Raw genomic sequence first — 18,259 nt, forward strand, 5'->3', positions numbered from 1 at the left:
TTTATTGCATTGTTTATTGAGGGGCAATCATTTTATATGTTTCTGAGGAAAGTGGGTCTGTTCTGGATGTTATTGACGTGGTTACTTATGATTACCCTAACACTGATACCCCTCTGTCTCTGACAGCACTGAAACCAACATGCGTGGATATGACAGTGAAAGTGAAGTTGTCAGGGAGACTGCACACTCAGGATAGGCACCTCACATTCTTACCAATCAGTTTGTGCTACTGGCACTTGCCAACTTCTCAGAAACCTGAGTTCACATAACCAAAGATGTATGTGGATATTAATGCGCTAAATTATGGCAACAGTAATTGATACATAATGAAATTTTCAAATAAAATTTAAATATTTTATTTATATCAGAACACTGAATATTATTCTACGGAAAAAATATTTTAAAATCTGATAAACATTTAGCCTGTAGTGAAACATTATTTTATATGTTTTCATTTCAGGAAGGTAAAATCATGTATGTCGTAAATGTATAATATAATCAGGATGAAGTTACTTGTAAAGCTCCATATTACATACCACAAGGGAAAGAAAGCAATTTATACAATCCCACTCATCCTGTGACATGGCCCAAGGACGGCATGTGTAAGTCTATGCGAAGGGTGAGGAGTGAGTTACACACCGTCAGGGATGGAAGGAAACTCCAGCCTAGAGCTGCTGTCTCCACATAAAAAGAGATGAAAAGTATGACCGTGGAGTTGTAAACAGTTGAGAGGGACCAGCCTCTTCTCCCTCTCACTGTAGACAACACAGGAGCAAGTTGGCCACCTGACAGAACAGTTAGACACTCATGTACGTTTGAAAATTAACATTTTAGTTTAAGAATAACGCTTCATGACACTAGCTTAAAAAGAGGTATTAAATCATCCAGCCATGATTTCTAAGATTTGTGCCTCATTCTCTCTCCAGGGATAGAGAAGACAAGAGAAAAAAGAGGAGCTCTCTTAAACTCAGAAAGTAGTAGTTTACTTCAGTAATAATATAAATCCAGCCATTAATAAACAAACTTGCCTGGAATTACATTCACAAGATTTTGTCATAACTAAGAACTTTACATGTGATATTACCCCCAGAGATCCTAATCTTTCAATGACTGAAATACAAAATTTTCATTTTCCACAAATTCTTGAACAGTATTAGAATTTCCCACTTTTAAATCTAATAGTAATATTTTGACCAATGAATCTGTTGGACAGTGAAGACCACATCATATATTTAATTTGCCATCCGTATCAGCAACTCCTGAGAGGCGGGATGGAGGTGGGTGGCAGATCGCTTAGTTCTTGCCCTGGCCATCCCCTCCACCTGATTGATGCCATCTCCACTCCTGCAACATACAGAACATTACTTTTATATCCAAGTAATACTTTTAGTTCATATAAAGCAACGGTGAAAAACTAAAGTTTATCTGTACATCTATAGCCAGACAATAATCCCGTATGGGGTGGCTGTTTATCTTTGAGTGAGTTGTTTTACGTGGAGGGGCACCAACCCTCCGGCTGCCCAGTTGTTTATGTAGGGAGCACGTATGGGTTTGTTATATGGTTACCACCAAGTGTTGTAAATGAATTCCTGACATACAGGAAACCATTAGGTTTGTCACTCAATGTAAAGTCATCTGAAAAAGAAAGAATAGCTGATAAAAAGTGACAGGAAAGATGAGAGAAATAGGAAGATAGAAGGGCAGACAGAAAAAAAATAATAAAAGTGAAGGAAGTAGTAGGCAGTACTACATGAAGTGAGTGGATGATGGTCACCACCACCTACCACAAAAAAACTAAAGTAATAATTATGTGTTGGATTTCAGAACAGCCACTAATGTACCTGCACTAATTTTCCCTTCATTATTACCAACGACGTCTTCAGCAAAGTTGCTGGATAAAAACAGTTTGGACAAAAACAACAATAGAAACATAAGGTTACAGTGACAGCAGTGGACATTATAAATATTAGAAAGACATGAGGACAAAAACGGAACACCATTTCATGAGTCAATTTAATTTACTGAGTTTGATTTTGTGTGTGTGTGTGTGTGTGTGTGTGTGTGTGTGTGTGTGTGTGTGTGTGTTTATGCATACATCTCTGAGCATAGGCTTACTAGCATTTTCTCTAAGGCCCAGTGGTCCTCTTGCATACCATACTCCTTCACACATCTCTAGTGCCTGAGAGCTGCTTATCAAATGCCAGACCTAGAGTAGGCGTCCGATAGTTTAAATTGCATAGTAAAGAAAATCACTGAAGAAAGGACTTCTGTGAATCGCTACTTAACCCCTTAACAGCAGGGCGTCACTTTCATGACGTTTGGGAGCAAGGGATCATACCGCGGGGCGTCACTTTTGTGATTCTGTGTTATTTTGATTTCGCCCGGGCTTTCAAGTGGTGGCTTGTATCATCTATCAGTACTGCCAGTGTCCAACACTAGTCAGCACTCCTAATCTCATCTGTACTCCCATCCATTGTTGAGAATTTAGCCATTTCTCCCCGTTCTTGACTCCCCTCCCTATCTCCCCTCCATTACCCTCTCCTCTCGCCTGCCCAGCCTTGCTACGCTAAGTAAATCTTCCCTGGAATTTTCCGCTGATTTCATCCATTGAAATAAGCCCTATGCCCAATTCTTATACCAAATAATATACTGTATACAAAAAAGAAATAAGGTAAGTGAGAGTGCCATACACCTGGAATTGGCTAATTATCACCTGACAACACCTCACGTGCACGCGTTTGCTAATTTTCGCTGTCTATTTCCCCTTGAAATATGCCATATAATCTATTCTCGTAATAAAAATATACATAAGAAAGGAAGGGAGAAGCCTAAGTGATATTTACATTCACCTGGAACTACCTAATTATTGCAGGCCAGCACACTGTATTCTATGCTAAGTAAATCTTCCCTGGAATTTTCCAGTGATTTCATCCATTGATAGCCCTATGTCCTATTCTTATACCAAATAATATGTACAAAAAAGAAATAAGGTAAGTGATAGTGCCATACACCTGGAATTGGCTAATTATCACCTGACAACACCTCACGTGCACTCGTTCGCTAATTTTCGCTGTTTATTTCCCCTTGAAATATGCCGTATAATCTCTTCCCGTAATAAAAATATATATAAGGAGGGAAGGGAGAAGCCTAAGTGATATTTACATTCACCTGGAACTGCCTAATTAATAATGTATTGTCTAGATTTCTTGCCAATCATTTCATAGCTATATATTAGCAGCTCTCACGAGGCTGACGTTGGCAGTAATGCACTCTCCCTACTTAGGCCACCCCGGCCCACCAGTATCAGTTTACTGTCGTCTTTCAAGGTGAAAGTACGTTGGATTCGCGCCTGCTAACTTCCGTTGCTTTTTAGCCCCATGCAAAGGGCCCTGTGACCTCTACCCCCTACTAAACCTCGTGCAGAAAGAGGTAATGGGCTGACAAATGATAAAGAGTGACTATGATCTTTCTGGTGAGTAAAACAGTGCAAGTGGAATTATAAATAATGTGTAAATAATGTGTAAACAGCAAATGAAAACAATGAATGTAAATATAAGTGAACAGTGGAAAATAGTTTTATAAGTTACTGCAAGTGACAGTGCCTAACACAGTGTAAATAAAATAGAAATGTAAATAATGTAAATAAAATAGAGAACGTAAATAGAAATGTAAATGAGTAGTATTATAAGAATATGAGTATATATACTAGGAGTAATGAAAGTGAAAGTTTCACTCTAGCATGTATGAATACTATGAGTTATGAGAGTGAAGGTGAAAGTGACATTCACTCTCAACGCTAGTATACAGGACGAGAAAGTGAATGCTACGTATTTTACTGAAAGAGAAATTGAATGCCTACAGTGACAATAAACTACTATTACTGAAGGAAACTTATGGATAAAGACTGTAGATATATGTGTTATATAGTAATAGAAATATAAACTGTGAGTGTTTTTATGAATAATAAATGACAGAACACCAGCGGCAAATGATGTCAAGTGGGAAGGTCATATGCCCTCGTAATTTTCATTGCCTTCTCAGTGTTTTTTTTTTTTTTGGAGTATGGATTCCAAACTATTTGAGAATCATAGAATAGTGTTTCTAGTGATAATATCAGGCTGTGGTAATCATATTACGGGTTGTTGGGAAGTGTAAAGTGGAGACTTCGTTACCCAAATTCAGAGGTCTTCACAAGTCCTACGGTACTCGACGAAGGCTCAACAAACACCCCAGGAGAAAGCTGAAGGTATGTGCCATAAGCATATGTGATTTTAATATTCTAGGACTAATAACTGATTTTTGGCAAATATTTTTAGAGAGTCTGTCGGAGCGCGAATATGCCCGCGGGAGCCGCAAGTCAAAGCAAAGCAAGCCCGTGGTTAAGGGGTTAACCAGTGAACCTCCTCCTGGAATGATGTTGAATGTATACAGCCTGGTCGCATACCACAGGCGCTCTGTGCTGAGCTTTTGTTAGTCTGTATTGCTGCATCTGACTGCCACTGTTTTTGGTCTCCTTATTTGTTTTGTTTTTTAAAAGACTTTTTCAATTGTTTCCCTACCTTTCTTCTGGTACCACCTGCCTGACACTTCAAACTTCGCTCAGATCACTTTATATACCTTTTTTTTTTTTTTTTTTTTTTTACCTCGCCCGGACGGAATCCTGCGAGGTATTGTTTTTTGTTGAATATGTTTGTTTCCTTGTTAACAACCGCAAAAGCAGCTAAATGAAATTACATGAAACTTTCAGAATATGTGGGCATTGGTCCCAAAAGAAAGTGATTAAATTTTGGTGGTAATCAAGTGACCTTGAAATGTCAAAATCAAAGTCACGGAATTTCAGAGGGCTATAACTTGAAACCGGTTGAAGATAGAGATATTTACTGTTATGAATGTGTAGGAACTCATAATATGGGCTTTCATTTGGCACCAAGACCTTTGACCTTGAGTGATCTTGAAAGGTCAAACTCATGGTCACGGATATTCATGGAGATATAACTCAAAACTGGTTAAGATATAGTTACTATTATCAATATACAGGGAGTCCCATATCGGTTTTTAATCGGTACTATGACCTTTGGCTGTAAGTGACCTTAAAAGGAAAACCCAAGGTCACGGATATTCAAAGGACCATAACTCCAAACTCGTTGAAGATAGATACTGTATTTACTGTTATCAAGATATAGGAAGTCTCATAAGGACTTTTATTTGGCATTATGACCTTTGGCCATGAGTAACCTTGAAAGGTCAAAGGGGAGATCACGGATTTTCAGAGGGCATAACTTGAGAATATTTGTGCCATTACTTTAGACTTTAATTGTGTACCGTACTGACACTAAATGGTAGTTCCGTTTCAGTATTTAACAGCAATAAAGTAACTGCTGTCGGGTGAGGTTTGTTGTGCTTGGCATCACTTGTTATGTTTTGCCTGTTCTCTGGGGACAATCATCCTGAACTCATGCTTGCAGCCCCCATGAGCCATTCATTAATCCCTGTCAGCAAAGTCTTTATGAAGCGTTTTCCCTTATTGTCTGTTCCCTTTTCTTTCCTAGATGCATTTCTATGTGTGTGTATGTTGTTTGTGCATATTTTCTTGTGACTAACCCTGTGCATTGAAACTTCTGCTCTCATCTGGGCTTCAGTCTACCCCAGGTTGTTTTTCCCTTAACTGTTTCTGCTAAGATGTCAGTTACTAGACACTGGTCTTCATATCCTCCTTCTCCACTTCTCTCTGTGTCCTCCAGGACGTTGGGCAGATTTTCACCTCATGCATCCTTTCCCTGGCCATGTTTTCTTTTTTGCTGATTGATCAGCAGGACACTTTGGTTTCCCTCAGACCGATTCGGGAGTCCTGGATGGGGGCAGAATGTTTCATGTGGGAGGTAGGAATTCATGCATGTGCATCTACCCCATTTTGCTTAAGAGTACTTCATACTGATTCAATCCTGGCATCTTTACATGCTTCCTGCCAAAAAGGGAACTATGCTTTGGGTCTTTTTCCCCACACACAAGCATCACATCAGTGCAGGGGTAAGTCTGATGTCATACTGTATGCTACAGGACTCCTCACACTCAACGGAAGTTAATGTGATGCTGCATGTAGTACTCCAGGGATACTTGACGTGGTGCACCCTATCACTGTGAATCTCCATAATGTCATTCCCTTTCATTTTATTGCTTCTTAGGTGCTAGCATGAAGGATATGGCACATCACCAATTTGAAGGTGAGTCAAACCTTTGCGTTACTGGAAACCTTACCCTGGACACGACTCAGGGTAATACATCATGCAGCAGTCCTGTGGGGCACCACCAGTGAAATGTTTTTTTTTTTTTAATTATTATTTTCTTTTTTTACGTTTCCGACTCTGGTCAAAGGCTTCAGGGCCTATCCCCAAGTCCCAGTAGTCCTCCTACACCTCCACATATCACAATTTCGGCGCCAACACCCACCATCCATATTGATTACATGCTAGGGCTGTCTCATACAGGACTGGTGTACTGGTATTAGCGGGGGTATTTTTACGACGTTTCGTCGGGGCTTTTTGTGGATCAGTAAAGTCTGCTTTAGTGAAATTCAAATCCACAAACTGTTCCCTGTCCCAGCCGAGATTCGAACCTGGGTCCATCAGGACTGCAGGCCACCTCTCTACCGATTCAGTCACCGCCTCCCCCATTTTGTTTCTTTCCCTCCTCTTTATAGGACAAGACATCACTATGCTGTTGTGTTAGAATTTTTTCTTTATTCCAACAGTACCATTACAATGACTGTTGCCTTTTATCTTTCTGTTCCTCTCAGATGTCTTGTTATTTCTTTCCTGCTCAAGGTCAGTTGCTTGCAGCTGGTCTGTTCCATGACCTCTGAAGGCAGCGAGCACAAGTTTTGTGTATCACATGCGCTGTATACGACCGAGACAGCTTTAAGCCTCAGATGTCCGATTGGTACTCTTCCCTCTAAGTATCAGTGGACAAGCCAGCTCTGGTTCAGTGTGTAAAGTGTTTACATAATGTTACAAACATGTTCTTATAACATTTTCTGCCACTGATGATAATCTGGACATACTGTTGCCAGTCTGAGCTCATTTGAGACTACTGTATATAGTACGGTGTATATATATATATATATATATATATATATATATATATATATATATGTGTGTGTGTGTGTGTGTGTGTGTGTGTGTGTGTGTGTGTGTGTGTGTGTGTGTGCTTCCTGTATGAAGGTTTTGACGCGTTCGTGCGTCGGCCTTGGTCGCTGCTCGATCTTTGACAACCTGCCTAATCAGTCCCTTGCCTCTGATCATATGACCTCGTCCCATGGCTTTGTCGGTCTGCCTCTCGCGACCCTACCCCCAGCGTTCACACTTCTCACTTTATCCAACTTTGTTGGGTGGATGTTATGTATTTGGTGGACGGAAGTTATGAATAAAATCTCTCTCTCTCTCTCTCTCTCTCTCTCTCTCTCTCTCTCTCTCTCTCTCTCTCTCTCTCTCTCTCTCTCTCTCTCTCTCTCTCTCTCTCTCTCTCTCAACAGATAGAAAACGTACCGCCTTAACAGAGGGTGTGGCACTGTATGGGGTGGAGCCGGCCCTCCTTGATGCATGACTTGAGGCAGTCGTAGTGTTTACTTTGCGAGGCTCCTGCAAACAACGACAACAATGTCAGTCATATACCACTGATTTATATACAGTACAGTATCATCGTTTATCAATAACTCTCTTCCTACCATGGTCTTTATTTTGTCTTAGCCGCCAGACACATTAGTCCAGCTTTGGGAAACTCTCATAGTGAACAGGTAATATCCATGCATTCATTCGTCATCTAATCCCGTGTTGTCCAATGAAGAGCGTAGGAGCCCGGGGCAAGGCAAGTTGGTCCTGACATTTAAGATGAGAGTGACCAGCCTCACTCATCCCTGAGTGGCATTACATGAGCAATAAACCCCAACCATCCCTTGGATATAATCCTGCCCGGGCTTAGTCCGACTGGAGCGCCTTAATCACCCACTAAACCATGAGGCGCCTTAATCTGGTTATGCGGTTACCACCCAGCGTAGTCAATGGTTTCCTTGTGTGCAGGAAGCCATTTGGCTTGTCAGTCAGTGTAAAGTCACACGTACACAGAAGGAAATAACAGAAAAGAAAAAAAAAAAAAAAGACAGGGATGACGCTTCAGCAACAAATTTTATCAGTGGTTCAGTAAGGGCATGTATTCAGACAGGTGTTGAAAGGGAAAACTGTGTGCACGCTGTGACATAATGAAACATACCACCAGCACCTTCCCGCCTCATCCTCTGTCTCCTTCAGGTTCATAGCCAGTCTCTCACTGTCTAATCCACATGGCCGAACCACCTCAGAATGTTTCTTTTTAATTCATCCTTCACGAATCTTTACACTTGTCAGATCAAGGGATTGACGAAAGAAGAGAAAAAGTGTTAATACATACTGCGATCCATTTGGCCCCTGTGTCTTCCGCCCCACCACTTCTTCTGCTCTATCTTGACCCCGTTGTCGTAGCGCTGCTGTGCCCATTGCTGCTGTGTCTTCTGCTGTGGTTGCTGTGAGAGGCGCTTCTTCACATACAGCTGTAATTGGTGCTGTTGCTGTTGCTGGTGTGGATGCAACTGAGGGCGGTTCCACTCCTTCAGGTTCAGAGACGAGAGCCTGTGGTAGATGGGCAGGGATTTTAGAAAGAGAAGAAGATTGTAGGTAGAAAGGGGCATTTCAGCTTCACGTGCTTTACTTGGTGCTGCTGCTGCTGCTGCTCATGTGGGTCCGACATTAAAGGGCCCACATATGGGAGATGAGAGGGACGTTATCTTCTGATGGGAAATCGAGTTTATTCAGTTCGAGCTGAATAAACTCGCTCGATGTCAGCAAGAATAAGCTATGTCATTGTGCTGTAAGGGAAAAGATAGAGTGAATACGGTGAAGTTAATGGCACGTATTCTCACTGGCATTGGATAATTTATATCTTCCTCAGCAACAAGTTTGTACATCATACTTCTTCATCTTGTATGTTATTGATACAATGTAAAATGTAATATGGAAAGTAAATTCCTAGTGGCAAAGGTTCTACAATTCTCTAGTGTCAACGAAAATGCAAGAAAAAGTTATTTGAAGGCTGCAGTATCGTCAGAGTACTATAGGTGAACGATACCTCCAATGCCGACGAACCTATAATATAAGCTATGATGTACTACAAAGTCTCCGATGGCAACGAGAACGTATGAAATGGCAGGGAGAATATATTAAGAAGTATTACAAAGTCTCCACTGGCAACGAGAATACATTATATGAAGAAGTATAACAAAATTTCCACGTGCGACAGTATATTTAGACTTACTACAAAGTCACCGAGAATGTAAGAAGAAGCACTACATCGTCTCCAGTAGCAACGAGACTGAAGTACTAAAAGTCTCCAATGATAACGAGAAGGAAGTATTACATAGTCTCCAGAGACAACGAGAATATATGAAGAAGTGTTAAACGTCTCCAATAGCAACGAAAGTATATTAAGAAGTACAACACAGTCTCCAATGGCAACGATAATATATGAAGTTGTGGTGAGAAACATTGGCTTCGATTTATTTTGATTCTCGAGGGGGGATGACTTCTGAGACTTAGATGTCGAGAGGAGCGAGAGTCACTGCCAAGGGAAGTGAGCTGATACACCTGCTTGTATATAAACTTCATTAAGGTAGGCAAAAAGTCAGATTTTGTTTCACGAGGACATGAAATGAATAACACATTTCATGTCAAATCTGACATCATCGCAGTGCCACACTGACGCTCGTATTAACACGATCAACGAACATCATTCTGATGTTACATTTTCTATAGTTCCAGCTTTCCCCCCTTCTCTTTTTAAATGACTGCATTTTCAGTGTAAATCGTTTTTTTTTTTTTTTTTTTTTTTTTTTTAAATAATTGTAGATTTGGCTTTGCACATCTTCTGGATGGCCTGAATTGTATGACGGGGATGTTTACATATGACATCTCCCCTGACCCAGATGCAAGAGGTATACAGTATATCCCCCATCCCCGTCACGATCTACATCCATGGTAAGAAGTCTCCAGTGGCAACGGAAATATAATTATGAAGTATGCTACGACGAAGTCTTCAGCAGCACCGAGATTATATTAAGATGTACTACGAAGCCTCCAAGGCCAACGAGCACACTCAGACCGATGATAACCACAGCCCAACCCACCCTCATCACCTCCACGGCCTCATTACGCTTGTTTCTTTAGTGGATAATGACTCGCCTGCGCCTCTTGTCGCCTCAAGTGCAAACACCCAATCTTACGACCACCGAATCAATTTCATTTGGGCATTCTTGAGGAACTGAAGAGCGGGTTGTTACTGCATTTTTCTGTCTTACCATGAATGGAAAAAGTGTTTCAATAATCGCCGTGCAAACCTTAATTACCACTAAAAAAAAAAGGAAGATTTGTTTGTGTGCAAACCTTAATCACCACTAAAAAAAGAAGATTTGTTTGTGTTATACGAAAGCAGACATCCAATCACTCATATACCAGGTAATGCAGACAGAAAAATTTATATTTTGCCTTACTTGCCATTACCATAAGTAAAGATAATAGATTCTGACATTCTTAAAAAGCTATAAATGAAAATTACAGTAATCACCCAAATAACAGCTGAACATCCAGTGACCTGTTGCGAATGAGTGATATATTGTTTTATTTACATATTTAATCAAAAGAATGGCAGAGAGAGATTATTCTTAATCATTAGCCATTACTAGGAAAAAACATAAAATTTCATCTCTCCTTGCGTATGTAAATATATATATATATATATATATATATATATATATATATATATTTCTCTTAAGTCATTCGACATACAGGATTCCTTAGCTGAACAAAGTCTGTGTTGGTGTGGATATAACTGCCAGGTGTACTAACCACAGAGAATGGGTTAACCAGGTTGAATGAAACAAATCTCATCTATAATTCTATCCTGACAACAGCAACTCCATCGAATCAATCATTAGAAACGAGAAATATAAATAAGACAATGCACACACAACTTAGACGGCAAAACTCATCACGTGGCACAATCGACCACCAAACCCAGTCAGGGAACATACTGGTGCACTGTCAATAAACAAATCGATATTCTTGGCCACACTCATACTGCGTCCGGTAATGATTCCTCAACTATTTTTAGCGCCTCGCGGGTGACAGGGGCGCTCTTTAAAGGAGGTTAAAAATAGAAAAGGTGCAGTTGTAAATCTTGAGGGTCGCACAGGGTCAAGGGAAGTAATAAAAATAGTTTTTCTTTTGTAGGTTGGAATGTGGAGGTGTATGCTCTGGGTTCGGAGGAGTTAAGGTTGTGTGAAGACTGGAGGAGAAAGAAAGGAAAGGTGATCAGAGATGATGGGACAGGTAAAATGGCGAGGAAAGCAGGTGTTAATGTGACAAGGGAAGTCAACCACAAAAACGATGGTGGGGAAAACATAAGTGGGACAGATGGAGATGGGAAAACCTGCAGAAAAAGTGTCATTGAAGAAGTAGGAGAAATTAACGAAAATTATTAAAAATAAAGGAAGTGGAAAATGATAATACAGAAAAGACAGAAATAAAAAATGGAGAGAGAAAAACAGACCAAGATGTGATGAATAAAGAACAGATTAACCATGCATTAAGAGGAATGATGAGAGAAGATAGCAAGAGGAAGAACTGAGTTGAAAATATTTAGGAGAAAGAGAAATTAGTTAATTTAGAAAGAACCAAAGTATATTGGAGAGAACGAAAAGCATTGTTTCGTGAGGACACTGAACGGTAAGCAATATAAGGAATGGGAGAGGAGAAAGTGGGAAAGATTAATATGAAGGGAATGAGACGGCGGCAGGAATATATAGACATGATGAAGAAGGAAATACTGTGGAGAGAGAGAGAGAGAGAGAGAGAGAAGGGGAGGGGGATAAATTCTCAGCAGTGAAGTTATTAACGTCAAAACACAAGCGATTACAAAAAGCGCACTAACACAGCCACACACATCCCCACCGCCACCCCCCTCCCCCGCCTCCTTCTTATACAACCCCATTTTTAAGAAGGGACCGTAGGGGTTGTGTATCATGTAACAGTAACGCTCCCAGTCTCTCTCATTAGTCTGCTCTCCAGGTCTTATATTTCTAATTATACTAAGACCGCACGTTCCAGATCGAAACGGAAGTCTCTCTCTTTTCTCTTCTCTTCTCTCTCTCTCTCTCTCTCTCTCTCTCTCTCTCTCTCTCTCTCTCTCTCTCTCTCTCTCTCAGAAATCAGCGTTTTTCTCATTCGCTGGAATTTTCTCTTACTCTCTGTAGCACCGTTCATCATATACGCCATTTTCAGCGTCAGCCCTCGCTCACTAACACACATTTTCTCACTTCCATTATTTATTTCAGACGTTGTACAATGGAACTTATATGACTTCTGCTTCTGAATTAATCCCTTCAGTACGATGACGTATTATTTTTCCTTCGTTATTATAGGCTTACTTGCCCACCTCCGCTCTCACCACTCACACTCACACCACCCACATTTGCACCACTCGCATTTTCACTACTTACTGTCACACCACTTATATTTACACCACACACAGCACTCACACACACACACACACACACACACACACACACACACACACACACACACACACACACACATACATAAAATCTGGTCTTAATGAATCCTGGACGAATACCACTAGTAGCTTTCACACCACTCTCAGTAACCCCACCCCCCCACTCCCTCCCCCTCGGTCCCTTGCCCTCATCTCCGCTCGCTGGTGCAGTGGTAATGTTCTCGCTTGCCAACTGGTGGACGGGAGTTCGCGCCTCGCTCAGGTTGCGAAAAGTTTCACTGACGAAGTGGGTGGTTATTGTGCCCCGCGAGCAAGAGGACAGGTGTGTGCGTGTGTGAAGGTCACAGCCTTGCCCTTAGATCGGACTATATGAGCTTTCAGCTCCCTTCCGGGAGGGTAAAAGCTGACGATCACGACCATCAAGTGATCCTGACCGACCCGGTGAATTACACACACACACACACACACACACCTACCTACACCACTCACACTTGCGCCACTCATACCTAAACTACTTGCACTCACATCACTCACTCCTACTCTTACACTACTCGCTTTTAGACTACACACACACACACACACACACACACACACACACACACACACACACACACACACACACACACACACACACACACACACACACAACCACCACCACAGCCACCACCACAGCCACCACCACCCTCAGACATGATTCTTACAACCACTACATTTCAAGTACTAAGTGTAAAGACATCATTATGCATCCAGCTTGCCTTTCATCCCTCTCCCTCTCTCTCTCTCTCTCTCTCTCTCTCTCTCTCTCTCAAGGTAGAGATGAGGGCAAGGGACCGAGGGGGAGGGAGTGGGGGGGTGGGGTTACTGAGAGGTTGTGGAAGTTACTGGTGGTATTCGCCCAGGATTCATTAAGACCAGATTTTATGTATGTGTGTGTGTGTGTGTGTGTGTGTGTGTTCTTACCTAATTGTTCTTACCTAATTGTATCTTTACAGGAATGAGTCAAGCTCGTATTGTCCCGTGTCTTAGACCATATTTATCGTACATATCCTTAAATTTGTGAATTGTTTTGGCACACACTATTTCATTCGGTAGTGCATTCCATTGATCAATTGCTCTGTTTGGGAAACTGAATTTCCTTACGTCTTTATCACCTCTCTTCTTATGCAGTTTTTTGCAGTGTCCTCTTGCTGATGCTTCTCCTTATGTTAATTAATCATTTATGTCTATTTTCTCCTTTCCTGATATGCACTTATATAGCATTATCATGTCACCTCTTTTCCTTCTCTCCTGTAGTGTTGGTAGATTCAGTTTATTTAGTCTTTCTTCGTAGCTTAGGTCCCTTAAGCTTGGTATACATCTTGTAGCGGCCCTTTGAACTTTTTCAATCTTGTCTATATGCTTTTTGAGATGAGGACTCCAGATTATTGATGCATATTCCAGGGTTGGTCTAATGAATGATGTTATTATCCTTCTTAGCATGTCTGTGTGTGTGTGTGTGTGTGTGTGTGTGTGTGTGTGTGTGTGTGTGTGTGTGTGTGTGTAGGGTAGAGAAGAGCAGGCAGGATAGGCTGGAATGGTGGTGAGTGAATGAGAATGGCGGGAAAACTTATCTATAGCTTTCTATCAGGCATGGCGCTGGCGGTGGAGAGAATTAGACATTTTAGATGGGGTGGGTGGGAAGAAAAAGTGAGGGTTAAGAGGCTAAGAGGAAAGGAATGGGTGGGACGGGCTGGGATGGTAATTGGTGGTGTGGCAGGCCGGTAGGACAGGGGTATACCTCATACCAATTAATCTGGCAAGGCATGTATGGCAACACTGTTCCTGCTGAGATTCTGATTGGCTGGAGGTGTTTGTTCGATTTCGTTGTTGCTAAAACTGATAGTTTTGTAATTATCAGATGTGATAATGAGTTTGTCGACAGTACAATCGTCAAAAACATTAAGAAATCCGTTATATGCTTACCAACAATGAAATTTTCGTAGGAAGATAGAGATATTGAGTCAACAAAGTATTATAACAGTACAAGTCAAGGTCAGCATTCGAACAATTCCTTAAAATCTCCGACACTCCCTAATATAACAAAAAAATAAGGAAATCTGCTTAATCTAAGCGTTGGTATAACACACATTTAAATTTAAAGATCAGTCCGCACCCTTAAATCGTGCCACAACTGTGAATAATTAAAAAGTCTAATGAAAACACGAGTTCTGCGGGGAGGGAGGTTTGAAAAATCGCGAAAAATCAAAGTAGGCTAAAGGAAAACTATTTCATTATATCTCCTCTATTATCACGGTACGGACTGATCTTTGAATTTGAAATGTGTTATACCAACGCTTAGATTAAGCGGGTTTCCTTAATTTTCTGTTATATTACGGAGTGTCGGAGATTTATAGGAATTGTTCGAATGCTGACCTTGACTTGGACTGTTAAAATACTTTGTTGACTCAATATCTCTATCTTCCTACGAAAACTTCATTGTTGATAAGTATATAACAGATTTCTTATTGCTTTTGATTGTATTATCAACAAGCTCAGCATCACATCTGATAATAAAATGAGTATCAGTTTTAGCAACAACGAAATCGAACAAACACCTCCAGCCAATCAGAATCTCGGCAAGAACAGTGTTGCCATACATGCCTGGCCAGATTAATTGGTATGAGGTATAGTAAGCTCCCAGTATGGAAAGGAGTTGTGCACAGAAAAGTATGGGGGTGGTGGTAATGAAAATCAAAGTTTTTTTTTTTTCTTTTTTTAAGCAGAAGAAGAAGATTTTAAAAAAGCACGCCATGCTCTTACATACCTACCGTCTCACAACACAGGTAAAAACGCCAAAAAGAGAACAACATGCCTCCCAGAATTTTGAGACCATAAATAGCGAGTCGCAGGGAACGTGAACTGCTTTTGCTGGACATGGTAATTTTGTACGTCTGTTTACGGTACCTTTCTCCTGTCTGGATCCTTCCTACCCATTCACTAAATCATGCGGGGATCTGCGCTTGTTTGTTAGTGATTTTTGGAGCTGATGATGGTGACGAAGACGACGACGATGATGATGATGATGATGGTATTTGTGTGTGTGTGTGTGTGTGTGTGTGTGTGTGTGTGTGTGTGTGTGTGAGTGTGTGTGTGTGTGTTGGCAAGGAGCTTTTAATTAGAACCGTGAGAAGGGAGCTCTTTGAAGCCTACAAGGTGTCACTCTGGATGGGGTGTCGATGAAGAGGGTGAAGGAGAGGAGACGGAATGGTGACAGAGAGCGAATCAAGAGAAGGTGAATGGATAAAGAGGAGGAGGGGATGTGAAAGAAGATTAGGAAGAGGAGAGGAGAGGAAGAAAAAAAAAGGATAAAAAGGAGAGACTACTGACAGAGATTTAGAGGAGGAAAAGAAGAAATAAAGAAAACGGGGTGAAAAGTAAATCAAGAAAATTAGAAGAGGAGAGGAAAGCGTGAATGACGAACGATCAAGTGCAAACAGATTACAGAATTAGGGGAGAGAGAGAGAGAGAGAGAGAGAGAGAGAGAGAGAGAAGAAAGAGTCAGGAAAAGGAAGAATACATAAAGAGAGGAAAACTTGCATCCTAACAATGAACACGTTTTAAAAAAGGACATACGTGGATGTTATTTCGCTTTAGGAAGAGAGCACAAGAGGAAGATGAAAGAAGGAGATGGGGAGAACAGAAGCCTTTGACCTTAAAGATTGTTCTCAGCTGAAAAATCGTCTGATCTACGCCGACATAAAAGACCAAAGAGCGTCCACAACAGCGAGAGATTAGAGCAAAACAGATAAAGGAAAACTGGAGAGAAGAGACTGAGTAGAGATTAAGGATGAGAGAAAAACGAAAGAGGAACAACGCAAAATGAAATACCAAGAGCCGAAGGTACTAGATGGGGAGAGGACTGCCAGAGGAAAATAATGCAACAACTCCAACAAGCATTTGAGAAAAGGTAAAAAGTATAGAAACAGCAAATTGTGTAGAAAAAACGTAATATACATGAAGGAAACAAGTAGGGAAGTAAGTAAAAGAAACAGAAAAGAAAAAAAGACAGGAATGAATCAGTGTGTGTGTGTATGTGTGTGTGTGTGTGTGTGTGTGTGTGTGATGAGATGCAGGCAGGGAGGTGATGTGTCAACGGCCAAAGCACAACCCGGAGCTAATGAAGGAGGTCTTGGCTGTCTGCATTCTCGTGCCGCCTACACTTGCACAAACTTGTCAGTCTCCTTTCATCACACACACACACACACACACACACACACACACACACACACACACACACACACACACACACACACTCTCTCTCTCTCTCTCTATCTATCTATCTATCTATCTCTATCTATCTCTCTATCTCTCTCTCTCAGATTGTAGAAATGAGTACCCAAACCTCGATTTTTTTTTTCTGAGAATTATCAGTGATTTTGTATCTAATATACATATTTTCCCCCCATCAGGAGCGTTCAGGGTCAGGCTATACTACGAACTGCTGACTTGTAAGGTGAGTGAGTAACCAGTCGCTCATCCCTTAGCGGTATAATGTGTCCAGTATGCTCCAGACACCCTTTTAGTTACAATCCTTACGTCCGGTTGGAGTGCCTTAATTCACTTGGGTGCCAAGAGTCTGTTTGTTGGTTACATAGTTACCCCTAAACATCATTTATGGTTTTCTGAATTAATGCAAACCATTTGACATGTCACTCAGCGTAGAGCCAACTGAAGGTAACACTACGCTGACTGAGTGAATGGCTGGTGCCTCCATCTAACACAAGATTCCATACTTGACCAATCCAACACACACACACACACACACACACACACACACACACACACACACACACACACACACTCACCGAAACTAACTAAACTCAACCCTGGTGATTCCATCTTAACCAGACCAGTAAACATTTACCCAGACCGACTTCAAACTTAACTGCACCTACAGTACAAACACTCATCCAAACTGATTTCAAACATAACCAAACCTTCACACACTCACCCAAACTGACTGTAGACAATCAAACCTTCACACACTCACCTAGCTTGATTCCATACTTAGCCAGCCTACACACACTCACCCAAACTGATCCAAATCCCGCGATGACGAAGGCGGTGGCGGAGGAAGGGCAAGGAGCGGAGAGGAGTGCAGGGGAGGGGGAGGAGGGACGACGCCGACTGCTACTCTCTGTTGATTCTCTCCTGCTGGCGAATGAAGCAGAAGTTCGCGTAGGTATTGGTCTTCAGGAGGCGCTAACAGGTACCTCTCAGGCAGGTAAGGGAGGCCTGATTCTTCCTGCTCCCTCTCCTGCTGCTCCCCCTGCTGCCGTTGCTGTTGTTGCTGCTGCTCCCCTCCTCTGCTGCTGAGTGGGAAGATGTTGCCCCTCCCCACTGCTGAGTCGTCCGCCCAGCTCCCGCGCTCACCTGGAAAGAGTGAGTGAGGTTGAGTCAGTGGCAGGGCGTGAAGGCCAATAAGAAAGGAGTGAGTGAATGAAAGAGTGTGAGAGAAAGCGAGAGGGTAGAAATGTATAAGGGTGTGAAAGTGGGTGTGAGAAAGAATGAATGGGTGTGAGAGAAAGTGAAAGGGTGTGAGACAAAGCGATATAGTGTGAGAGAAAGTGAAAGTGTGTGAGAGAAAGTGAATGGGGGTGACAGAAAGTGAAAAGGTGTGAGAGAAAGT

The 18,259-nt window shown here is 41.6% G+C and overlaps 1 protein-coding gene across 1 annotated transcript in view; it reads right to left on the reverse strand.

Annotated features, from left to right (window-relative positions):
• Window positions 1-480: 480 nt before the first annotated feature.
• The window catches only part of LOC145399131 (uncharacterized), a 196,085-nt gene continuing 178,306 nt past the window's right edge, over window positions 481-18,259 (reverse strand). The window contains exons 4-7 of the mRNA XM_080271870.1: window positions 17,661-18,003; window positions 8,440-8,657; window positions 7,542-7,634; window positions 481-1,344 (exon numbers count right to left, since the gene is read on the reverse strand). Coding sequence (XP_080127996.1) covers window positions 7,546-7,634; window positions 8,440-8,657; window positions 17,661-18,003 — 650 coding nt within the window. The 3' untranslated portion in view covers window positions 481-1,344; window positions 7,542-7,545. The remainder of the gene's footprint in view (window positions 1,345-7,541; window positions 7,635-8,439; window positions 8,658-17,660; window positions 18,004-18,259) is intronic.

Source organism: Coenobita brevimanus, chromosome 47 (genome assembly GCF_032717465.1).
Source record: "Coenobita brevimanus isolate Jiangsu-jjx chromosome 47, ASM3271746v2, whole genome shotgun sequence".
NCBI lineage: Eukaryota > Metazoa > Arthropoda > Malacostraca > Decapoda > Coenobitidae > Coenobita > Coenobita brevimanus.